The following is a 20,427-nucleotide window of genomic DNA, read 5'->3' as shown; positions in this document are numbered from 1 at the left end:
AGCAATATCAAGGGGTGTGCAAAAAAAAAAGAAAGAAAAAAAGAAAAAAGAGGGAGTCGAGAGACTATCAGCATACAGACACAGACAATTCGCACATACCCGCAACCAAGTACTATAAGCAACTACACTCGTTGGTTGCAATGATACCACACAGTGTTTCGGATCACACCCTGACAAGCATGATTCCTGCAGGGCACAATCACGCATTGATATTTACTGCAACCTTGATGCAGTACAACATGTCGACAACTCATGCATGGCAAATTCATTTAGTCTTGGCAATGAGAAGCGTCTGTTAATTCTGGCTAAATTCCTTGAGACTACACACGGAATAACCGTGCCTGATGTTCTCTCCCATACTCCGAATGGGCCATTTTTGTTATCTGCCGAATCCTTTAGGATTGTGGATGTCAAGGTCCGCACACATACGTCGGCACTGAAGAGATGGATACGATTTTTCAATGAGAAAACGCAAATGGTTCATTCTGATTCAGATCTTTGCCATACATTCAAAAAGAAAAAAAACTAAACTCGCCGAATCCAAATCCCAGCTACATTGCTCAGGGGTCCACCTAAATGACAATATGTAATTGTCCATGTTGCTAAAATCCATGAAAGATGCCTCACACCACAGGATCCAATGCCCGAAGATGCCGTAAAACTGATAAACTGCATGATGAAAATCCCAGAGCGTCGCCATGAGTCATAATGATGCGAAAAATGCTCCTTTCAAACCCCAAGTCCTGCGCCTTGGAAACTCCAGACCAATTGTGGCCAACAAAAAAAAACGAGAGAAGGAAATGCGCGTCGGTTCATAAGAACTAGGCTCCAGCCTCGTCGATCCCGTGGCCGCTTACATTTCTGACAGGATGGAACTGCCCTTTGTGGTGATGGGTTGCGGGATGCAAGTCAACGCCGAACAGTCCGCTGATGGATATCAACGGAGGGGAGCGTAAAACAGAACGAAAAACGAAAGCAAAAGACAGAAAAGGTTCTCATGCGTAATGCTCTTTAGAATGTCTGCTTCTCAATCGTTGGCGCCTTGACGCTTGGTCCGCTGCGGGAGACCCAGGTCTGAGCCTCTCGCACGACGCCCTTGAAGAATGTGAGGATGCCGCTGGACTCGCCGGCAGCGCCTCTGGAGGTGTTGTCGTTGAGGGCGTCGAGGTAGATGGTTCGTCGGGCCATGGCTGATGATTTTGTGTGTTTAGGTGGTTTGTTTCTTTCTTTGTCTCGTGCAAGTGCCGGTCAACCTGGTAGTGTATATATATGTGTATATATATAGGTATATATATATAATGGAGTCGAATCAAAAGAGCACTTGTTATATAGCAGTATTCAAGAAATGTCAGATGCACCGAATGGTAGTTGATACAACAAGACAAGAAGAAAAAAAGACAAACGCAAGCACATTCCAAACCAACGCGGGCACACCTCATTCTTTTATACCCAGACCAACGAACCCAAGCCCAGCCCAGCCCAGCTCAAGCTCCCTCCCTCCCCCTCCGTCCACACACACAATGCGGGCGCAAAAGCCACACAGACGCCGCCGGCCATTCAAGTTCCCAGCTTTCGTCTATTGTCGCCCCAAAAGTCCTGCATTGTCTCTCTCCTCTACTAGGGCCGGCTGCCGGACGCTCCCATTCCAGGCAAAACCCCCCCCCCCCCTTCCCCGTTATCTCATAAATAGGTAGCCTGCTGCAGTGCCTCTCTTATTTCGGCTTCCAAGCAGCGCCGGGCCAATCGCCGACCCTTGCCTTGATGCCAACAAACTCCGCCCGCGCGCCCATCCATGGGATCAAGACTAGGTATTGGCAAGGTCCGGCAGTGACAGGTATCTTTTTGACTTCTTCTTCATTTTCTGCCTTGCTCGACTGCGGTAATCAAACCACCCATGCATAAGACAAGTGCTATCGTAAAAAGAGACAAGACAGGGCCCCTTGGACTAGGATTCCCCCTCTTCTTGCTCTTGTCATTGTGTCATCTGATGCAGCGCCATGGACAAGCTGAACGGGACCCTTGCCAAGGTATTCGTAATGGAAGTACTACTTGTAATACTCGTACTACGAGGACCTTAGTACAGGTACAGTCCACACTCCAGTATCTACTTTCGTCTGATGTTGCGAAATCTCAAACTGCATGTTCCTTGCCTCTTCAGCAAAATGCGACCTCGCCACTCGCTTGCCTGGGCCTGCTCCATTAGGCAAGCCGCCCATCCATTCCCAAAATCCCACGAAATCTCGAGTCTCCAGACCCGCCGGATGCACGCCATAACATGCGTTACTACGTTGCGGCCCTTCCTCTCCCCAACTCCAAGCAGCACAGCACGGACGGGCATCGGAAAAGCAACCTGCAACGCAAACGCACTGACATGTGAATCAACTACTACCCCGATTGCCTTAGTGCCTTCTGCGTATAAGATTCTAGTTCGAAAACACAACCTACCTTGGACAAGACCGGACAGTAATCAATAGTGTAATGTAATGTATGGACGAACAAAGGTTACCGTTACCTAGCGGCTTCCCCGCATCTCGCTACGACGAGTATACGAGTATGCCTCTTTGAGATTGGGAGAGATTAGGAAACCCTTGCTGCCTTGCTGAGATGGCTGTAGCTGTGCGAGTAATCCATCATCCCTTCTCACCATCATCATCATCGTCATCGTCATCATCCTGGGAGGGTCTCGTTCTTTCACATGCAAGGGCTATATGTACTGTATGTACTATTATTAGTGCTGCTACGCCGAGCTGTGCCTGTCCACCAAACGCCTGCAGGCTGCCTTGACGAGATGGATCCTGCGGAGCTGCTGATACAGGAGCAAGAGATGCCTTCGACCGAGCATCTGGCCCGTCAAGCGGATCTGTCTGCAACCGGTCCGCATCAGCGTTGTGGATGCCTCATGCCCTGCAACCCGTACCCAGCCAACCAGGCCCCTGGACCCTTAATATATCGCATCTCCTAATCAAATGAGTCTTTTTCTCTCCCTTTCTAATCTGCTACTTGTACGTACTGCACGATACTGCTGCTACATGCCACAGCCGTAACGTCAAATGGACCTTGAGCCAGCATGCATAGTTTGATGGGCCATGAGCCTATGCCGTAAGGCAGAGAGTGCCATGGTTACACCGCATTGTGCGTCCGGTTCTCCCTATTGGCCTGCTGATCCTCCTTCCATCCATTCCTTCCATCCACTCTGCCGTCCCTCAGAGAGTCCTCGTGTGGAGCTGGCTGCTCTCTTCCCGCAGACCTTTGAGTTGCCGATCAAACTCCTTGTTCGCCCACTCCCAGTAACCTGTCCACGCGCCCGCCGCCGCCGCATTGCTGGTCGCCGCACCGGCATTTCCAGTCATCGCCTTCATCTTGTCTCCCAGGAGGAGCGTCACTCTCAGTATGCTCTTGTTGGTTTCCTCTTGCTTCTCGACGTCTTGCTTGACGGCATTGTCCTTGAGCTTGATGGACAGAACTCCGCGGTAGGCTTCGGCAATCGAGTCCAGGCGGCGTGCCGTCTCATCGGGGTCGATGACAATGAGTTTGGTAACCATCAGGTTGCAAAGCTGACGGATATCGTTGTCGTCCTTAAGACCAGCGATAACTCGATCGTAAAAGTCAATGTTATTGATCCGCGTGAAAGCCGTCTCCATCAGTGCATACAGGGTCTCGTATGCGCTCTGTATCGAACCTAGTGTCAGCCATGTGCAAAATTGCGTGCAATCATGTAGTCTACTTGCCTTGCGGACTTCCAGACCGTCGTCGACCTTGTGCTTGAAGGGGCCTAGCATCACCTCCCGGATAAGCTCCTTCTTGATTACCGATTCACTGAGCACGAATGGCAGCAGTTCGCCCAGGTGAGGCAGAATAAGATCTGGCTTGTTGTGAGCCGCCGAGTTCAGCGTCGTCATCGCCAGGCGTCGGATTTCCATGTCCGAGTCTTGCAGCATCGTCAGGAGCATCTCAATGAGGACATTTCTGAGCATTGCGTCAAACGTCTCGTCGCTCTCTGGGAGCGTGTACCTGACAGCCTGGACTGCCATGCCTCGAATGCCCGATGATTCGTCCTTCAAGAGCGTCTACCGTAACATTAGCAACTTGCGAAACTTCGCCTCGTCAAATGTGCCAGACTTACCTGGAGTTTGGGCATAAATGTTGCCGGATCGAGTGTGGCCAGGCGGCCGACACACTCGGCGCAGATAATCTTGTTGTCGGCATTCAGCGATGCTCCGATAAGCTGATCCCAGATTGCTTTGGCATAAGTCTGGAGATCGGTAGACTGTGACGGAATGGACTGCAGAATTTCCTTGATAGACTGGATAAGCAAGTATTGTGTGTTGCCCCCACCCTCCATTGTCTTCAGAATAACTGGAAGATACTCCGGCACGTTTCCGGATCCTGCTCTGCCGAGTGCAATGGCAGCGGCCAGCGACACCTTGTCTGGCTCTGCATGGAATTGCTCCAGGAACAGCTGAGGCTGAAGAGGTGACTTGGCCCCAAGCCTCATGCCCGACTCTCCCAAAACAGCAAGGGCGAGGCTTACACCGGCCTCGTCTCCGCGCTGCGTACTGCCGTGAAGCTCCGTGACGAAGCTGTCGAGAGAAACGCCCGCCGAGGTACCGCCCGTCACGAGCAGAGTGCCAATCACCTTGCCCACGACAATCGGGTCTCCCTGAACGCTCACGTCCTTCAGAAGGCCTTGCATAAGGGGCTCGCCAGCGCCACTCTCGCCGACTCGACTAATCAGGTCGAGGAGCTGGTCGAGGACAATGTTGGCAAAGTGTGATTTCAGTAGCTGACAGAGCGCACCAATCATCTCGTCGTTGATAATCAAGTTCGCATGTCCTTGTACCATGTTGCCGAGAATGATCAAAGTTGGGCCGAGGAGATGCGTATCGCTGTTCTTGATGGTGGGTAGCAACGCCGATACGATTCCCTGGATAGTAGCTGGCTCTAGCTTGCCCTGAGTAGCCTTTGAGAGAACAAGATGCTTGAGAGCTTGGATGCTGGAGCCTCGCAGAGATCGGTTTGCCTTTCGCAGCTGGGCTGAGAGCTCCAGGGCGACATCTTGGACCCACGCTTGCTCCAGTTGGTCAGGCGATACAGCAAATGCAGCAACGTTATCAACAGCACGCACCGCAGCAAGGCGAGTTGTCTCGTTCCTCAGCCGCTCTTGAATGATGTTCAAGGCGAATACGCGCTTGTCGGCCGATAGAAGGCCGGATGCCTCCGAGCCAGATGTCCGAGAAATCAGAATTCCTAGAGCATGGATAGCACGCTGTCGAACCTCTGCGTCCGCATCATTGGCAGAACCACGGTCAACAATGACTTCGTAGAGCTTATCCAAGTCATCCTTGAACTTGGAACCAGCGTTTCGTGATCTAGGGGGGGTAATCGCCTTGACGAGCTCTTCGGCGGTACGAATGGCCTCGCTGGAGATTTTATAGAAGCGGTCATGAACGGCAGACGCCACTCCAGCAACAACCTTGCTAAGATATGGCTGCAGCACAGAGGATGAGTGTGTCTTGGCGATATCGCTGATAAGCTTCAACGAGGCGACGCGCAAGGTGCTTGGGGTTGCCGAAGCAGAGCCTCCCGCTGCCGCAAGAGAAGACGAGATTGAACTCGTGCCAGCGGTCTTGACTGCATCGATGATGGGGCCGATGATTTCTGGGAAAAACTCAACGAGGCCACCGTGTTGAACAGACACCAGGTCGTCCAGCATGCTAATGATGGCTTGCTTTGTCGGAACCGTCTTTCCTCTCAACTGCTTCGTCGCGGCTTTGACAATCGTTGGCGTAAGTTTGGAGAGGTCTGCTCGTGGGCCCTGGGAGGGGATTTTCTCAGTAGCGAGTGATGTGATGCCGCTGCCCGCCATGAATTTGGCAGCGCTCGATCCCCCGGCGCTGCTTTGTCTTCTCCTCTTGCGACTGAGAGGCATCTGGGAGACAATTTCAGGCTCGTACTCATCACGGGTCAGATCCACCGTGTGAAGGCCTTCGCCAGTCTTGCGAATGAGCAGCGACAGGGCAGAGATAATTTCGAGACGAACGTTTTCTTCTCTCTCCTCGATGCGCTTCACAAGGTTAGGGGCCGCCTGGTTATATAATACGCCGTTGTCCAGAAGGTCGCCGCTACCGCGGGTGGAGATGAGGGTGTATATGGCCTTTGCAGCACAGCGGCGAACTTTCCAGCTTGCATCGTCATCGTCATCCTCGAATCCGTCGTCGTCTTCGAACTCATTGTCCTCTTCCTCTTCCTCCTCATCGACATCCATCTCCTCGTCGTCATCGACGGCATAATTGGGATCATACTTCAGATATCGCAAGCAAGCAGCGAGGGAGGCATCCGTAAAGGGCCGCATCTCCTGTGGGCACGAAGCCAAGAACGCCTCAAGTGCGACTAGGGCAGTCTCGCGGATCTCGTTGAACTCTGGTCCCAGGTCATCGCCATCGCTAATCTTTCCTAGGTGCTCTTCGAGCTCCGACTCGGACAGGGCATCCAAAATGAAAGACATTGTCTTTTGAAGATGTACGCCGAATCTGGGGGGGATGGAGCGGGCCATGCTGCCCATTATGGAAATGTAGAGGCGACGTGTGACGGGGGGGATGCTGGACTCGGACAGGCCAGTTGTGATGCGATTAATGACATCTTCCAGGTGTGCATCGGACAAATAGACGGCGAGCATAGATATGGCAACAACAGCCCTCTTCTTTACCACAGATGTAGCCTTGTCGCCTTGCAATAACTGCAAGACAACCTCTTGCATTGCCTCAACTTCAACCTGTTGCAGCAAAGGGCCGAAACATCGGACGACTTCTACTAGGACATCGACTGCCTCAGCATTCACACCCTTCTCATTCTGCAGCAGCCCCGTTGGTACCGAAGGAAGATTGACTCGGGTTGTCGATGGAACTCGTGTTAGGGGTCCAGGGCCAATGAGTCGTGGGATCAGCACACGGCTGACGGCGTTGTATGCCTCCTGAACACCGGGAGTACTCGGAATGCCTGGGATCGGTCGAGGAAGCGCGGTGATGACGGCCCGGAGCGCCAGAGCAGGCACAGCGGTGTCGACCGAGTTCTTCAGCTTCAGTGACGACAGCTTGTCGATCATTGGAGCGATGATGGGGGTCGGGACTTTGCCAACGAGCGGCCCAAGGCTACACGTGATGGATAAAGAGCGTTAGCCATTTCACAATTGCAATGATAGGAGTAGGGCTCAAAGTTCAAACATACCACTTGATGGCTAGGTTCTGCACCTCGCCGTTCTGGTCGTCCAACGTCTTGATGATGCCATCGACGGTTCTTGCGGCGATGTTATAGTCGTGCTGAAGAAAGTCATCTCGGGCAGTCGTGAGCAGCTGCAGCAAGTCGTTGAGGGACATGAAGCGAAAATCGGGGTCAGCATCGCCTAGCTTTTGCACATGGCCTATGACGGCCTGTGGCGTGGCAGCGTTGGCGGCGGTGGTAGTCATGGTGATCTCCTCGTCTTCGTAGGCGGAGAGATGCCGGATCAGCGCATCTACCTGGAGCTCGCAGGCGGTTGATGCTGGAGTCTCGGGGGCTGAAGCAGCCTGGACGGAGGTCGGAGGTTGGAGGTTTGCAGGTCAGAGATTAGAGACCAGAGACAAGAGACCAGAAGCTAGATCAAGGCCGTGATGTCTGAGTTGTTGGTGGGGTCAAGCTTCAGGCAGGCGGGGGAGCCCCGTAGGTGACAAAGATGCCTGTAGAACGTCAGAGCGACCGCGGCTCCCCACTGGAGCTACCCGTTAGTAACACAGATGCTACAAAGGCAGGTTCGTATCTCGCGGCACAAGTTCATACCTGGGTACATGTACTTTACAAAGAGATGGACGGCAATCGGGAATTTATCCAATTAGCCAGCTCTTGGTTTGATGTTGCTCAAGATTGCAATTCCTTAGATCCAGCTTGTTACCATGGTTGCCAACTGATCATTGTCAGGTGCTATCTGCTAGGTACAGGCAACCAGAAGAAGGCAAGCTGAGTCATCATGCGAGGACCAAGTGAATGCAGCGCAGCGAATAAAGCCTGCCGACGCTTGTAGGTTTACGCTGTTTCGGTGCCTGATTTACCAAGGCACTACGAATGAGAGTAACAACAGGAAGAGTGAAAGAATAGGAGGAAAAGAAAAGAAGAAGAAAAGAAAGAGGACAAGTCTACACAGCATCATACGTTCTACTCGAAATACTAGATGCATCCTTTTAGAATAATTCACCCGACAAACCCTATTCAATTAACATGACATCTCCATTCTGGACAGCTTCTCCCGCCCCTTCTATGCCGTTCCAGGTTAACCCACAAGCGTCAACTCCATGCATGACCATCCCCATGGGGTCAAGTGATGTATGCTTTTTTAACATCTGTGAAAGATCCGGGGTCGATTTGTCATTTCTGATGAGCAAAGGCATACGAGTGATCTCATTGCCTAGAACTTGCCGTGGGCTCGCGGAGGCGTTCGGAGAAAAGTACACCTAGGACTACCTTACACGAGCCGCCCGAGGCATCTTAACCCCGATATCTTGGTCAGCAAACTTATCTAATGGGGCGTCAGGCGCGGGCTAGTTTGTCCCGTTGTAGCTGCTCCGAGCCATTCCGGAACCTTTCTATCCAACCCAGCTCGTTGCGGGGATCCGGAGCAGATGAGAACAGGGCCAAATCAAGGTCTCGGGGTCTGTCGGTGGTGGGGCCGGGAAGTACCGTGTTGCCCCGTGGAGTCGCGTATCTCGCTTACTCCGTACAAGTGCCAATATCGGGTAGTAGATTTCTACACTTCTTTCCGTTAGGTAGGCTTTGAAATGCTACGTGACGCAGAGTGTCTGGCACATGGCAGATATGCTTCTTTCTAAGGCTCGGACATTAGGAAGAGGTGGAGCTGGGGTTCGTACTGAAACCGAGGTAGGCGGCATCTTCCTCTCACGGTGGAAGAGGATATCTATATAAGAGGCCCCGATGATGAAGAGACATTGACCTTTTCAATCACAATCATCTCATCACTCATCAGAAAGCAGCATCAATCCAGAAAGCAAACAATCAACCCAGAAAGCAAAAAATCAATTCAGAAAACAAACATCAATCCAGAAAATCATCTCAACTCCAATTTCAATATTCAACCTTTGAAGAAACATCAAAGAGCTTCTACACATCACTCATATACCAAAGCAACCAGAACCCAAAATGTCGCACAACTTGACAGAGTACCAGGTCATTGACCCCAGCAATGGAAAGCATATCAAGACATTTCCTACTGCAACCGACAAAGAGATATCTGCTGCCCTCGACAAGGCGCACGATGCCTACACCAAAGTCTGGCGATCCACCCCGGTGCGCGAGAGGACAAATCTCCTCGTCAAAGTGATCGATTTGATCCGCCAAAACAAGAAGGAAATGGTCGAAATTGGTGTTACAGAAATGGGGAAGGCGATTGAACAAATGGAGGGGGAGGTCGACTTCATTTGCGAAATCCTCCAGTATTACGTCGACAATGCCGAGGGGCTTATGAAACCTGCTCCTTGCCCCGGCGTCCCTGGTGCCGAAATCATCTCAGAGTCTATCGGTGTGGTGCTGGCTGTTGAGCCATGGAACTTTCCCTACTATCAGGTCATCCGTGTTGTGGCTCCTCAGCTGGCTGCTGGTAATACAGTTCTTGTCAAGCCAGCCAACTGTGTGGCAGAGTCCGCCCTGTTCCTAGAGAAGCTCTTCATTCAGGCTGGAATGCCCGCTGGCGTGTTCCAGGTCATCCTCGCCACTATCCCTCAAATCGAGACCCTCATCGACGACTTCCGCGTTAGAGGAGTGACTTTGACGGGCAGTGAAAGGGCTGGCAAGGCTGTTGCAGAACGAGCTGGTCGCAACCTAAAGAAAGTCGTTCTGGAACTCGGTGGTTCGGACCCTTTTATCGTCCTCGAGGACGCAGATCTCGACGAGGCCGTCCAGATCGCGTTCCGGGGCAGAATGGATAACATGGGTCAAGTCTGCGTAGCTCTGAAGCGTCTTATAATCGTTGGCCGTGAGCGAGGCGAGAAGTTCAAGGAGGCTTTCGTCAAGCTTATCAAGGACATGAAGGTCGGTGACCCCAGGGACAGGTCTACCACTGTCGGACCCCTCTTCGCTGAGGCCGGCGTAGTCAACATTCTGCGCCAAATTGAAGAGGCCAAGGCTGGCGGTGCGAAAATTGTGGTTGGTGGAAAGAGGATCGACCGTCCTGGTGCTTATGTTGAGCCGACGCTCATCACAGATATTTCGAGAGAGAATCCGCTCTTCCATGAGGAGACGTTTGGACCTGTGGCCTCTTTATACGTCGTCGACACAGAAGAGGAGGCTATCGAGCTGGCCAATGCAACCAAATATGGCCTGGGCGGTGCCGTTGCCTCTTCCAACATTGAGCACGCCAAGAAAATTGCTGCGCAGATTGAGACCGGCATGGTATTCATCAACTCTGGGCTGAACAATAGCGCTGCTACTCCGTTCGGAGGTGTTAAGAACTCGGGCTTTGGCAGAGAACTGGCAGATCTTGGGTTTAACGAGTTTGTCAGCAAGAAGCTGGTTCGTGTGCATGAGAAGTATTTGTAGGTTTCAGCAGAGGCACACAGTACACATGTATGATGGGATATGGGTTGGATTTGTGATGCTATGTGAACTATACGATAGGCGGCAGTATGTAGATTGGGCAAATGAGCAATATTTTTCTTTGAAAAAACTTGTCAGATTTTTAATCATGTGAATACTTTCAGTTGTGAAGATTTTGCGGTTTGTGATGTGTTATAAGCTATATATACCGCCTATAGGTAATACGGCATATGATCTCAACTATCACGACGGAGAGTGCAATTCCATCCTCAAGGCCAGCACGTTCACACGTCCAAAGGTAAATTATATTAGAACGCATGATTATTCCGACGCATTTCTTATTAAAAAACTACAAATGCTTATTTAATTCATAATAGTTTGTCCTGGTTGAATGTTTGACGCCTTATAGAATAGGCGCCATTGCATGAATGACTGCCTGGTGTTCAATGACAGAGCGGCCCCACAACAGCAAAGGGCCATGTTACAGATAGCTTGTACTTCCTCCAGACACATCAAATGCTTTCCCAAGCATCAACACTAAACTTCCGACACCCAACCCGTGATATCTTCTCATTCCGCACACTGCATCATGGTACGTGACATTTTCTTCGCTGCATATATCCCCTACCCAAGGCAACAACCCAACTAACACGCACACAATCTCTCCCCGCCAGAACAAAGACTCGTGCTTCACCTACGTGCACATGCACCGCTCTGGCGATGCTGATCTCTTCGAGGACTTTTGCAAGGACAAGCTCCCCGACGATGAGATCTACGTCCCGCCTCAGCACCGCCCCATCAACCCAGAGGACGAGGACGATGTTGTTCCTGATCAACACGCGGCCTTTGGAATCCAGCGCGCGACGCAGCGTGTCAAGGAGCCCGCGTGGAAGGATCTGGGCCTGTCGGATCTGATGAGACAGGGCCCCGGGCCAGAGAGCAGGGCTGGGCCCAGCAGAGCGCCAAAGGGATTGCCGCGGTAAATGGATTTGACCAGTGGAATCATGAGAAATACGCGGGCTGCGAAGCTCTATGAAGACTGGAAATTGGCACGGCGTTACGGCAACTAAGCATCAACTTGGACTATCGGGCATTAAATGATACATGATTTTCATCGCACATGTCTTCTACGTCGTTGATATGTAAACATCAAATTTGCCTGCAGCCTGAAATAGCCCTGAACCGGCATATCCATCAAACGGACGATTGCTGACTTGAACCCTCAACTCCAATAACTCCGTCCCATGTAGCCTTCTTACAACTCCATCTTCCCAACCCTCGGATTGCATCAAGCACTAAATCAAGTCTTTGCCAAGAAAACTTCTCTCTCCACCACTTCGCTTCTGAATTTGACCAGGAACACAGTCTTTCCAGGCCACATTTCCCCCTCTCCAACCGTATGCGCTGTCACCCTGGCAGGAAAGTCTGCACCATCACATACCCCTTCTATAACTCCAGCTACAAAGGCCGCGCAGTTCAGCTGGCTCATCTCGCGGGGCACGCTAATGTATTGGTTGACCAGCGGCTCGTTGTCGATAATCATGTATTCATCGGGCTTCTCCGCGTCCGTTGATTTTTCTAGCCTGTCTGCTTGCCTGCCGAAGAGGTGCTGCCATACGTTCTGCTTAATGAAGTGGAGAAGACCAACAATGTGCTGGGGTCGCAGTTGCGTGCGCACAGGTTCGCGGTAGAGGAGGAGGTCGAGAAGTTTGATGCCGATAGAGTGGCCCTGAACGTTGAGCCTGGAGCATTGGATATCATTTGTCAGTCCCAGTCGCCAAGTCTTGCAAGTTTCAGATTTCGGAGTAGAGGCAGAGGGACGAGCAGAGGGAAGGGAGCGGGCAGACAGTCGTACCTGTGTTCCAGCTCCTGGATGCCCTTGACGCGCTTCTGCGCATATGCCACCATCTCGGAGAATAGAAAGGCAAAGCTGGCCTGGCTGAGCTCCGACGTCTTGGTGCGATTGATGGGGCGGTGGTAGATGGTCTTGCCATTGCTGGGCACGCGCAGGCCCGACTCCTTGCCGGAGGAGGCGCCTGATGGTAGTGACGACATGGCGGTTACCGGGAGAAATAGCGGCGCATTGCCGTCGGGAGTTTGCGAGAATAAGGCGCTTGGGGAAGAGGGCAAGATGCGGCGGCGATGCTGGGCTGAGGCTAGATTCGCTGCATGGACGCTTGTATGGAACGATGCAAGGCCAAGTTCCAACCACGGAGCTCCAGACGTGGGGTTGGCTGACTGGTAAAGTTGGTACGTACTCGACTTGCGTGGATGTACCTGCCCACCAGGCAGGCGCCTTCTCTGCCTCCCTTACTTCAACGTCATTATAAAGCAGCTTCTTCTTTACAACTACACTTGATTCATTCGATTTTCAGCAGAATTGCATGCATTTCATATTATTACGGCTAAACCAACAACAAAAAAACCCCCCATACAAAGTGGCCTATGCAAGAAAAATGCAGTCGAGTGATTCTAGCACGGAACCCATCACAGCAACCGAAATACCCGTGACGTGAAATGAAGCACTGAAATATGAAATACGACACGAGACGAGACCCATGAATCACGAAAACCATTATCGCCACGCCTCCTTCTGACTTGATCCTTCTTACTTGATTATACCCTCCAAACGTCCAGCTAAGCTCACTGCACAGTTGACACTTTGGAATTCGCCTCCTTCTGTCGCATCGTCGCCTCGACCCAGTCTGATACTTCATCCAACGCTCGGCGCGGAAACTTCTTGCGCTTGAGCAGGAACCCTTGGATTTCGGCGGGTGAGAAAACACCCTCTGGGATCCGGCGTCCAAACTCTTCTGAGATCGTCTTCATCTCCTCGGTTGTGATTCCCTCCAGCTCTTCGGTATCGTGTTTCGCCACCGGTTGCTCGTTCGACTTGTCTTCAAGCTCACCCGCATTTGCCGTCTTGCTTGTCTCGTTTTGACGGGATGCCTCGTACATTCGACGGAATAATTCTCCAGCTTGAATGCTACTGGCATTGCGGAATTTCACCTGAACGTCGACTCTGCCGGGGCGAATCAAGGCCTCGTCCAGAGCCTCAGGCTTATTGGTTGTCATAATCAAGACGCGGCCTTCGTGAGATGCAACGCCATCGATGGCATTGAGGAGGCCAGATAATGATATGCCGTCCACAGCTACGGGGTTCCTCTTGCTGGCATCCTTCTTTCTGGAAGCTCTCTTCTTTGGTTTTACTTCAACCTCGCTCTCCGACTCACCGTCACTGGTATCGGACGTACTCTTGTGCTTCTTTTTCTTGTCCTTCTTGCCCTTTTCTTCGCTCTTTTTATCCTCCGTCTTGTCGTCACTCTCAGAGCTAAGATCTCGCCGTAGCCCTGCGGTATCAATGTCCTCCAGAAGAACAATGCACCTTCTGGGCAGCTTGGTGAACAGTGATGCTAGATCTTCTTCGTTGACGCCGGCGTCCTGCAGGCTAATTACATAAATATCGATGCCAAACACGCCCGCTAGCGCAAAGGATAGGGTCGTTTTTCCCGTTCCTGGTGGGCCATGGAAAAGATACCCCCGCCTCAGCGGAATACCCCGAGAAGCATACCACCGCGGCGTCCAGGGGTGAAGATATTCGTTGACGTCGGCCAGAATATCATGCTTTTCGCCAGAGTCGAGCACAACCGTTGACATGGGTCTAACGGGCCGTCGTGCTACTTGCTGCCACATGTTATGGTCCCTTCGTTGCTCCTTGACTCTGGGACGATATATGGTCGTCTTTTGGCGCGTGTCATTGTAATAAAGAGCTTTGGCATCCGCGAGCAACTCTTTGATTGGATCTGCGCGAGGGTCAATAACCTCGAAACTGGCAAGTCGAGAATAGCATGGTTTGATTTCTTACCGGTGGAACGACCAAAGCAGGAAACCTTAATCTCTTCTAGGTCTTTCATTGGGCCTCCCCACGAATGAGTGTTGACGAACGATTCCTTTTTTCGGTGAACCCGAAAATACGTCCCCTTGTGCCAAAATGCTGTCGAGCCCATAGCAGGGACAAACCTGGGACTCTGTTGGGCGAGATTCATACATTTTCAGTCAGCTTGCATTCTTGCTAAGACAAAATAGTTAGAAGAGAATGAAATCAAATACGTACCGATCTGGCTGCTTGGTTGGCGAAGTTCAGGTACATCCTATTGCCACCGCCTACTTCGCCACCATCTGTCCAGAACAAGGCATCTTCCAGCTCTTCTTCTTCCTCCCAGGCGCTCTTCCAGACGGTCTGGGCCATGAGGTACTGGTTGTTCCTGATACTGGGGTGGTGAGATAGCCATTTCATCAGGTGCAAATATATGTGGTCATCCTCGGAAATGTACATGGCGCACATGAGATAATCGTCAATGAACCTCTGGGTGTAGTCGTGAATCTGCGACCCGATCTTCAATGCGCCCCATATGAATCCCACAATGGCCAGCACCATTGACGGATCCAGGCCAAATTGCGTGCCTAGGAGCTTATAAAAGAAGACGACGAGTTGCGCCAGAGGCGATACATGACCAGTGGTTGTGAGAATGGTGTCCATCATGCCACCCGCAGAGAATGGAATATTCGGACTGCCGCTCTCGCCCGCTCCATTTTCTGGCCTGATGGTAGTAGGAAAAGATGATGTATTGAATGCTGATACATTGGCGGTGGGAGTGCCAAAGATGGGTGGCAGACTCATCCTACCAAATGAGTTGACGATGGATACGAACGTCATAGTCAGTGTGAAACTATGTGAAAGAGACTGATGTTCAACGGACGGCCAGACGCTGACTATTTAACCAGGTGCAGCGTCTGCAACGACAACGCAAAGGCACGCTAGACGAAAACAAAGGAAAGCAAAGCTCCGTAGCGGCAAATTTCTTTGAGATTCACCGCGCCTCAGTACGCGTAGTTATGTGTCATACGGGAGGATGAAGAGTCACCAATTCTACCGTGATGAAATGCTCATGGCAGCTGAGGCCAAGGGTAGCAGCAAGCGGAGCTATTTAAAGATGGCACAGCTGTTGCACCTTGGTACGCTAACAATACAAAAAAGAAGATACATGGCGTGCAACGAAACGCAGTTGGCAACAGAGAAGCGGCTGTAAGTATGCGGCGCGATTCATTTACAGTAGGGCAGCTTTCGGGCCCAACGCCACCCAAGAATGGAATGTTGGATCGGATGCATTGGACGATATATTGGATCGCATTATCCCATCCCATATCAGACGCCCGCCGCTGGACGTCGCTGTTGGGACCAATACAACCCGGCGGCTCACCATGCATATCCATCAATGCCTGACCGACGTTGGGAACCGCTTCATCGTTTCTCCCCTTTTTGCTTGTCTTAGTTGAGACCAGAGAGGAGAATCCGGGATCAACAGATGAAGGGTTCACAGCGTTCGTCTACGTCAACATTCTGCCTGTTGGTGGCGAATAGAATATGGTATAAGCGATCTAAGAACGATAGCTGAGATGGGGAGTGGGTGTACGAGACCCCGGCTGGGAGAGGCACATTAGGAGCAACTAGGCCTCCCAAGAGTCAATAAGCCCTACGGGCCTTATATTATGCGACATGGCGGCGGTTCGTCTACGGTGGCAAGCGGAGGTCAGAAAAAGTGAGACGGCCAGATGAATAAGTGCATACATTCCGCAATATGGGCACTCAGCCAGCTCATCAAGTACAAGTAGTGCTTCCGTAGAGGAATGCCTAGTATTCAGCCAGTCCTCGGATTTTACTATATAATTAGGTAAAATAGCATTTACTAGAGAAGTATAAAAATAATAGCAGCTATTAGAGAAAGTTTAATATAGTAGCAGTTACTAAAGAAAAGTACCTAGACATAGTAAATATTGGTGAAAATATAAGTTAGTAGCTATAGTAGCAGATAATGGAAATAAGAAATCAGGCGTATAATTTACCGCGTGGGTGTTCTTATTTTCTCGGTCTCGGTTTTTCTGTCTTCCGCTTGGGTGGATAGCCGCCTCAACCTCTAGACGCGAGGCGCTATGGCTACGGTCCGGCGCGTCGTCATCGTTGCCTCCTGCTTTGGTCGAATCCTGCCTTGACCAAAAGTTGGCGACTAGAGGTCAAAAATCTTCATAAGTCCCTTTGTTCAAACCAGCAGCGCATTGTGGCCCAAAGTCGGTTAGGGGGGCGAGGGGGGTTTCCGACCTGCCCAAGTAATATGATTCATACTGAGGCTTCGGTCGGGCCTCGTTGCTCTTGCAGCAAAGTCAGTGTCAGCGCTACTCGAAATCATCATCATGGCAGATGCAGCTCTCAATCAAAGACGGCGTCTTCACTGCGACTTTTGGTACGAGTGAGAGTCTCATGCTAGCTTGCCTGCTCACCCAATGTAAGCGGCAGCTATGCGTGCTTCGGTATCGCCCAACGCAGCACGAAACTTGCTGCAGCCCGTGCGACGGTCAGGTCGGATTTGCGAAAAAAAAAGCTGGCATTGAATCCAACCGTTTTTGTACGACTGATGGGTGTCACTATCGGGTCGGGTTGTAACGCGGCGCGTGTGCTATGCGGCGTCTCTTGATTCGAAGGCTCTCTCTCTCTCTCTTCGTTCGTCGTTTAGAAGTGAGCCGAACCCAACACAGGCCGTACATACAACATACATATTGATTGCGCCCAAGCTGTGCGGCTCAGGTGCGGATCCCCCGCCCAGCAAGCACGAGTATGGAACCGGGCGTGTGTAATAATGCTGACTCTGTCTGTTGTGCCTTTGGCTACGGAGGACGAGTACTATTTATGTGTTTTGTCTAGCCGACTGACTGTTCATATCAACCAACATGACATGCTATCTTGCACACGCGTACGAGTAATGTGCAGACGTGGGAGATCCGGGAAGTCGGTTCGGCGAATCAACTTACATCAGGCTCGCTCAAACGTCCTACTTGACACATGACAATACCCGGTACCAATGGCATCTCGCAACGCATCATATCCCGGCCTTATCGACACTCTGGATGCGTAGCACTAGCGCTCGGTGTTAACATGCACGTATGTAAGTCGACATGCAAGCGTCCAAATCCTCCTCATCTTCTGCGCTGGGCATGGCTTTGCTTGTTGGCCCTAGTTCAGACCGCCTTGGCTAATGAACGAATCATGCCCAATATGCTTGTGTGAGTGTGTGTGTATATGCCCTGTAACACGGGATATGGTCTCATTGCTGTATCCATCTATTATGCAGTCATGTGTACTCCGTAATACTGCTGCTGCTACTAATGTGTGATAGGCCCAGGAGCTAGCTGCCAACAACAAGTCTTTTGTCTTTGACAGACAGCGACAACAAAAATCATGCAGCAGGTCATGGCTAACCGACATCTCCTCGTCTAACCCAATTAATATATTCCTCCCAACCAATACTCGTTGCTGGTCTCACCGAAAAAAAAATTAAAACAAAGAGAGAAGCGCTCTCTGGTTCGTTTATGCCTGAGCCTGTACCGTCTCCTCCTCGAGATTGGCCCCTGCTAGCTTCTCCGCCAACACGCTCGTCTCAGCGTCTACTTGTTGCTTCTTGTCCGAAAAGTCCTCGCCGTTGGCCGTGTACTTGAATCCCGTGACGCTCAAATCCGTGCCGCCTGTGAGATACTCTTCTGACTCGCCAAGGGCCTTTCCGGCAGCCGCCCATCGCGTCAGTCTCTGCTCTCGCTTCTGTCGGCAGAGGTCGTTGAGGGCCGGCCAGTACGTCTCGTGATGGTACTCAAAGTCCAGGTCGCCGTTCCAATCGGAGCTCCACAGCTGCTCCGCCGGGACGTACTGCTTCATGTCCTCGTTGAACTTTAACTTTTCCCGCGTCACGGGGTCAATGAAGGGGGTGATGATTTTGAAGAATCCCTGAACCAGCCAAGGCACTGTTGAACAAGAAGCCGTGTTAGTCCAAGGTGATTTTGTCATTCTCGTATTTCCGGTTTACGCCAAGGTAGACTCGGTTTGGAAAAAAAAAAAAACGATGGAGAGGAGGGAGGCGAGACGAGTGGGCACACAAACTTACCATTGATGATGAGTGCCTTGCCCAGCCTCTCGGGGTAGTGGTTCTGCAGGATGTGCAACACTTCTCTGGCGGTTGACACGGGCACGCTGGTGTTCTGCCTCTGCTTGCTGGGCTTGAAGTTGATCATCAGGCTCAGCATCTCGACGCCGGGAGGCATCATGTCCACGACCCTCTCCACCATGTAAAAGAGGTGGTGAATCTGCCTCGGGCTGCTGTCCGTGTTCTGCCGCCCTGGGTTGAGATACTGACAGGGCCTCCCCTGGCGATCGAAGCCCATGATGATCTGCTTGCCCGTCTCCTGCTCGGGCGAGATGTAGTCGGGCGTGAACTCGTCAATGCCGTACTCGCGCCTCCACGCCAGCGTCGACAGCAGCCGCTTGGCCGCGTCGTCGACGGACCATTTGGTCGCCCGCAGGTAACGCAGCAGGCAGTCCCGCGTCAGCCAGGCGAGCTCGCGGTCCGTCAGAGGGCCCGACTTGTCCTTTTCCTTGTCGCACTTGATCTCTGTGAACGCCTTGGCCTTTTCCAGCAGCGCCTCGTACTTGGTCTGCTGCTCCGGCGCGAGTTCCGGCCGAGGCACGGGCTTGCTGTCTGGCGTGGGCGCCGCGATGGGCGTCTTGAGAGGCGCCTCTGAGGTTGCTGCGGCCATTGTTTTTGTTTGTTTGTCTGTCTGTCTGGTTTGTGTGACGGATGAAATGTCGTGTTGTTGTGTGTTGCAAAAGAAACAGTTTGCTTTGCGCACAACAGCCGCAGTCGGTCAAAGGAGTTTTGACTGAGATTTGAAGGCTGATGAATGAAGTGCTTATCGCCAATCACAGACACACGCTGACGCCCCCTTTTTTAGTGACCTACTCCTAAGAAGGATGTCTCGTCCCTTTTTTTCACTCAAAGCAAAGAAAAAAGAATAAAAAAAAAATAAGATGAGTATATCTCTTCTCTTCTCTTAACCAGTTAAACAGCAGCAACTTGAGATATAAAGAAAATAGTCAAAACTGCTCAATGAGAAAGGGGGATGGTTCAACCCCCAAGAATTATTTATCGCGACTCGACTAGGCTGATGTGCTAAAAAATCTGGCCCTGAGCCTTGGCTCCCCCCCCCCCCGGAATCCCGACCGCCCCGGCCGTTAATTTCCACTGAATGAGATTTGCCGTCCGTCCACGTCTTTTTCTTCAGTCTTTGAATCTCCCCCCCTGCATCGTCCGAATGTCTCGGCGTGCACCGCTTCCGGCCACGCCACTTCACGCCTTTTTTCAGCTTGCTTCTTTTTCGTATTCGTTTCTGGGTTGCTGACTCTACACCCGGACCATCATCAAGATTCATAATCACTGCATTTTCACATCCATTTATTCTCATCATGACTGTTTACCGCATCATTTCTTCTCCCATCTCGCCGTTAGATGCAGATATATCTAACCCCGTACTCATCACGTATGAGTAGCATTTCGTATGCATCCCTCCAGAGTCTTCGTACGACGTGACGGATCGGAAATTTCGTCTCACTCATCTACATACATTATAGATACCCAACCTTAAATCTTACCCTCATCCTCCCTACTGTATAGCTGTGTTACCCTGCGAGGCATCATTCTCTCCGAGACTCCAATGGTCGTGTCTGATATCTGCCTCGACAATGTCCGTTTCTTATTCACCGACCAAGTATCATCCCGAGGTAGCACAAGTATGAATCCCCGAGGCCAAGCATCTAGTTATTTCTCCAACGCATCACCAAATAATACAAAAACTCCGCTCCCAAGAGTCAACAGAGCCATGTCGAAGAAAATCCATGGTTTGCTCTCGTTTATTTATTAATTATTTATGAGATCAATCAAACAAAACCCAACACTCCTTCTACCTCTACACCGT

At 51.3% G+C, this 20,427-nt stretch overlaps 6 protein-coding genes across 6 annotated transcripts; 2 read left to right on the top strand and 4 right to left on the bottom strand.

Annotated features, from left to right (window-relative positions):
* Window positions 1–1,011: 1,011 nt before the first annotated feature.
* On the bottom strand, window positions 1,012–1,557 carry Triagg1_4426 (uncharacterized protein; the record flags this gene model as incomplete). Its single annotated transcript, XM_062898828.1, has 2 exons — window positions 1,012–1,190; window positions 1,464–1,557. The coding sequence occupies 2 exons, from the start codon at window positions 1,555–1,557 to the stop codon at window positions 1,012–1,014; spliced, it is 273 nt and encodes a 90-aa protein (XP_062756443.1).
* Window positions 1,558–3,203: 1,646 nt separating this feature from the next.
* On the bottom strand, window positions 3,204–7,463 carry Triagg1_4425 (uncharacterized protein; the record flags this gene model as incomplete). Its single annotated transcript, XM_062898827.1, has 3 exons — window positions 3,204–4,067; window positions 4,124–7,148; window positions 7,225–7,463. The coding sequence occupies 3 exons, from the start codon at window positions 7,461–7,463 to the stop codon at window positions 3,204–3,206; spliced, it is 4,128 nt and encodes a 1,375-aa protein (XP_062756442.1).
* Window positions 7,464–9,183: 1,720 nt separating this feature from the next.
* Window positions 9,184–10,578, top strand: Triagg1_4424 (uncharacterized protein; the record flags this gene model as incomplete). Its single annotated transcript, XM_062898826.1, has 1 exon — window positions 9,184–10,578. One exon carries the CDS (start codon window positions 9,184–9,186, stop codon window positions 10,576–10,578), a length of 1,395 nt encoding a protein of 464 aa, XP_062756441.1.
* Window positions 10,579–11,091: 513 nt separating this feature from the next.
* Triagg1_4423 (uncharacterized protein) lies at window positions 11,092–11,558 on the top strand (the record flags this gene model as incomplete). The annotated part of the gene is made up of 2 exons (XM_062898825.1): window positions 11,092–11,167; window positions 11,209–11,558. 2 exons carry the CDS (start codon window positions 11,092–11,094, stop codon window positions 11,556–11,558), a joined length of 426 nt encoding a protein of 141 aa, XP_062756440.1.
* A 317-nt stretch (window positions 11,559–11,875) lies between these two features.
* Triagg1_4422 (uncharacterized protein) lies at window positions 11,876–15,292 on the bottom strand (the record flags this gene model as incomplete). Its single annotated transcript, XM_062898824.1, has 6 exons — window positions 11,876–12,317; window positions 12,431–12,751; window positions 12,834–12,884; window positions 13,223–14,378; window positions 14,441–14,603; window positions 14,690–15,292. The coding sequence occupies 6 exons, from the start codon at window positions 15,290–15,292 to the stop codon at window positions 11,876–11,878; spliced, it is 2,736 nt and encodes a 911-aa protein (XP_062756439.1).
* A 2,703-nt stretch (window positions 15,293–17,995) lies between these two features.
* Triagg1_4421 (uncharacterized protein) lies at window positions 17,996–19,212 on the bottom strand (the record flags this gene model as incomplete). The annotated part of the gene is made up of 2 exons (XM_062898823.1): window positions 17,996–18,423; window positions 18,564–19,212. 2 exons carry the CDS (start codon window positions 19,210–19,212, stop codon window positions 17,996–17,998), a joined length of 1,077 nt encoding a protein of 358 aa, XP_062756438.1.
* Window positions 19,213–20,427: the final 1,215 nt, after the last annotated feature.

Source organism: Trichoderma aggressivum, assembly GCF_033847375.1.
Source record: "Trichoderma aggressivum f. europaeum strain CBS 100526 chromosome Unknown scaffold_014, whole genome shotgun sequence".
Lineage (NCBI taxonomy): Eukaryota > Fungi > Ascomycota > Sordariomycetes > Hypocreales > Hypocreaceae > Trichoderma > Trichoderma aggressivum.
The sequence above is the reverse complement of the archived record's forward strand: the minus strand, read 5'-3'. Positions and strand labels throughout refer to the sequence as shown.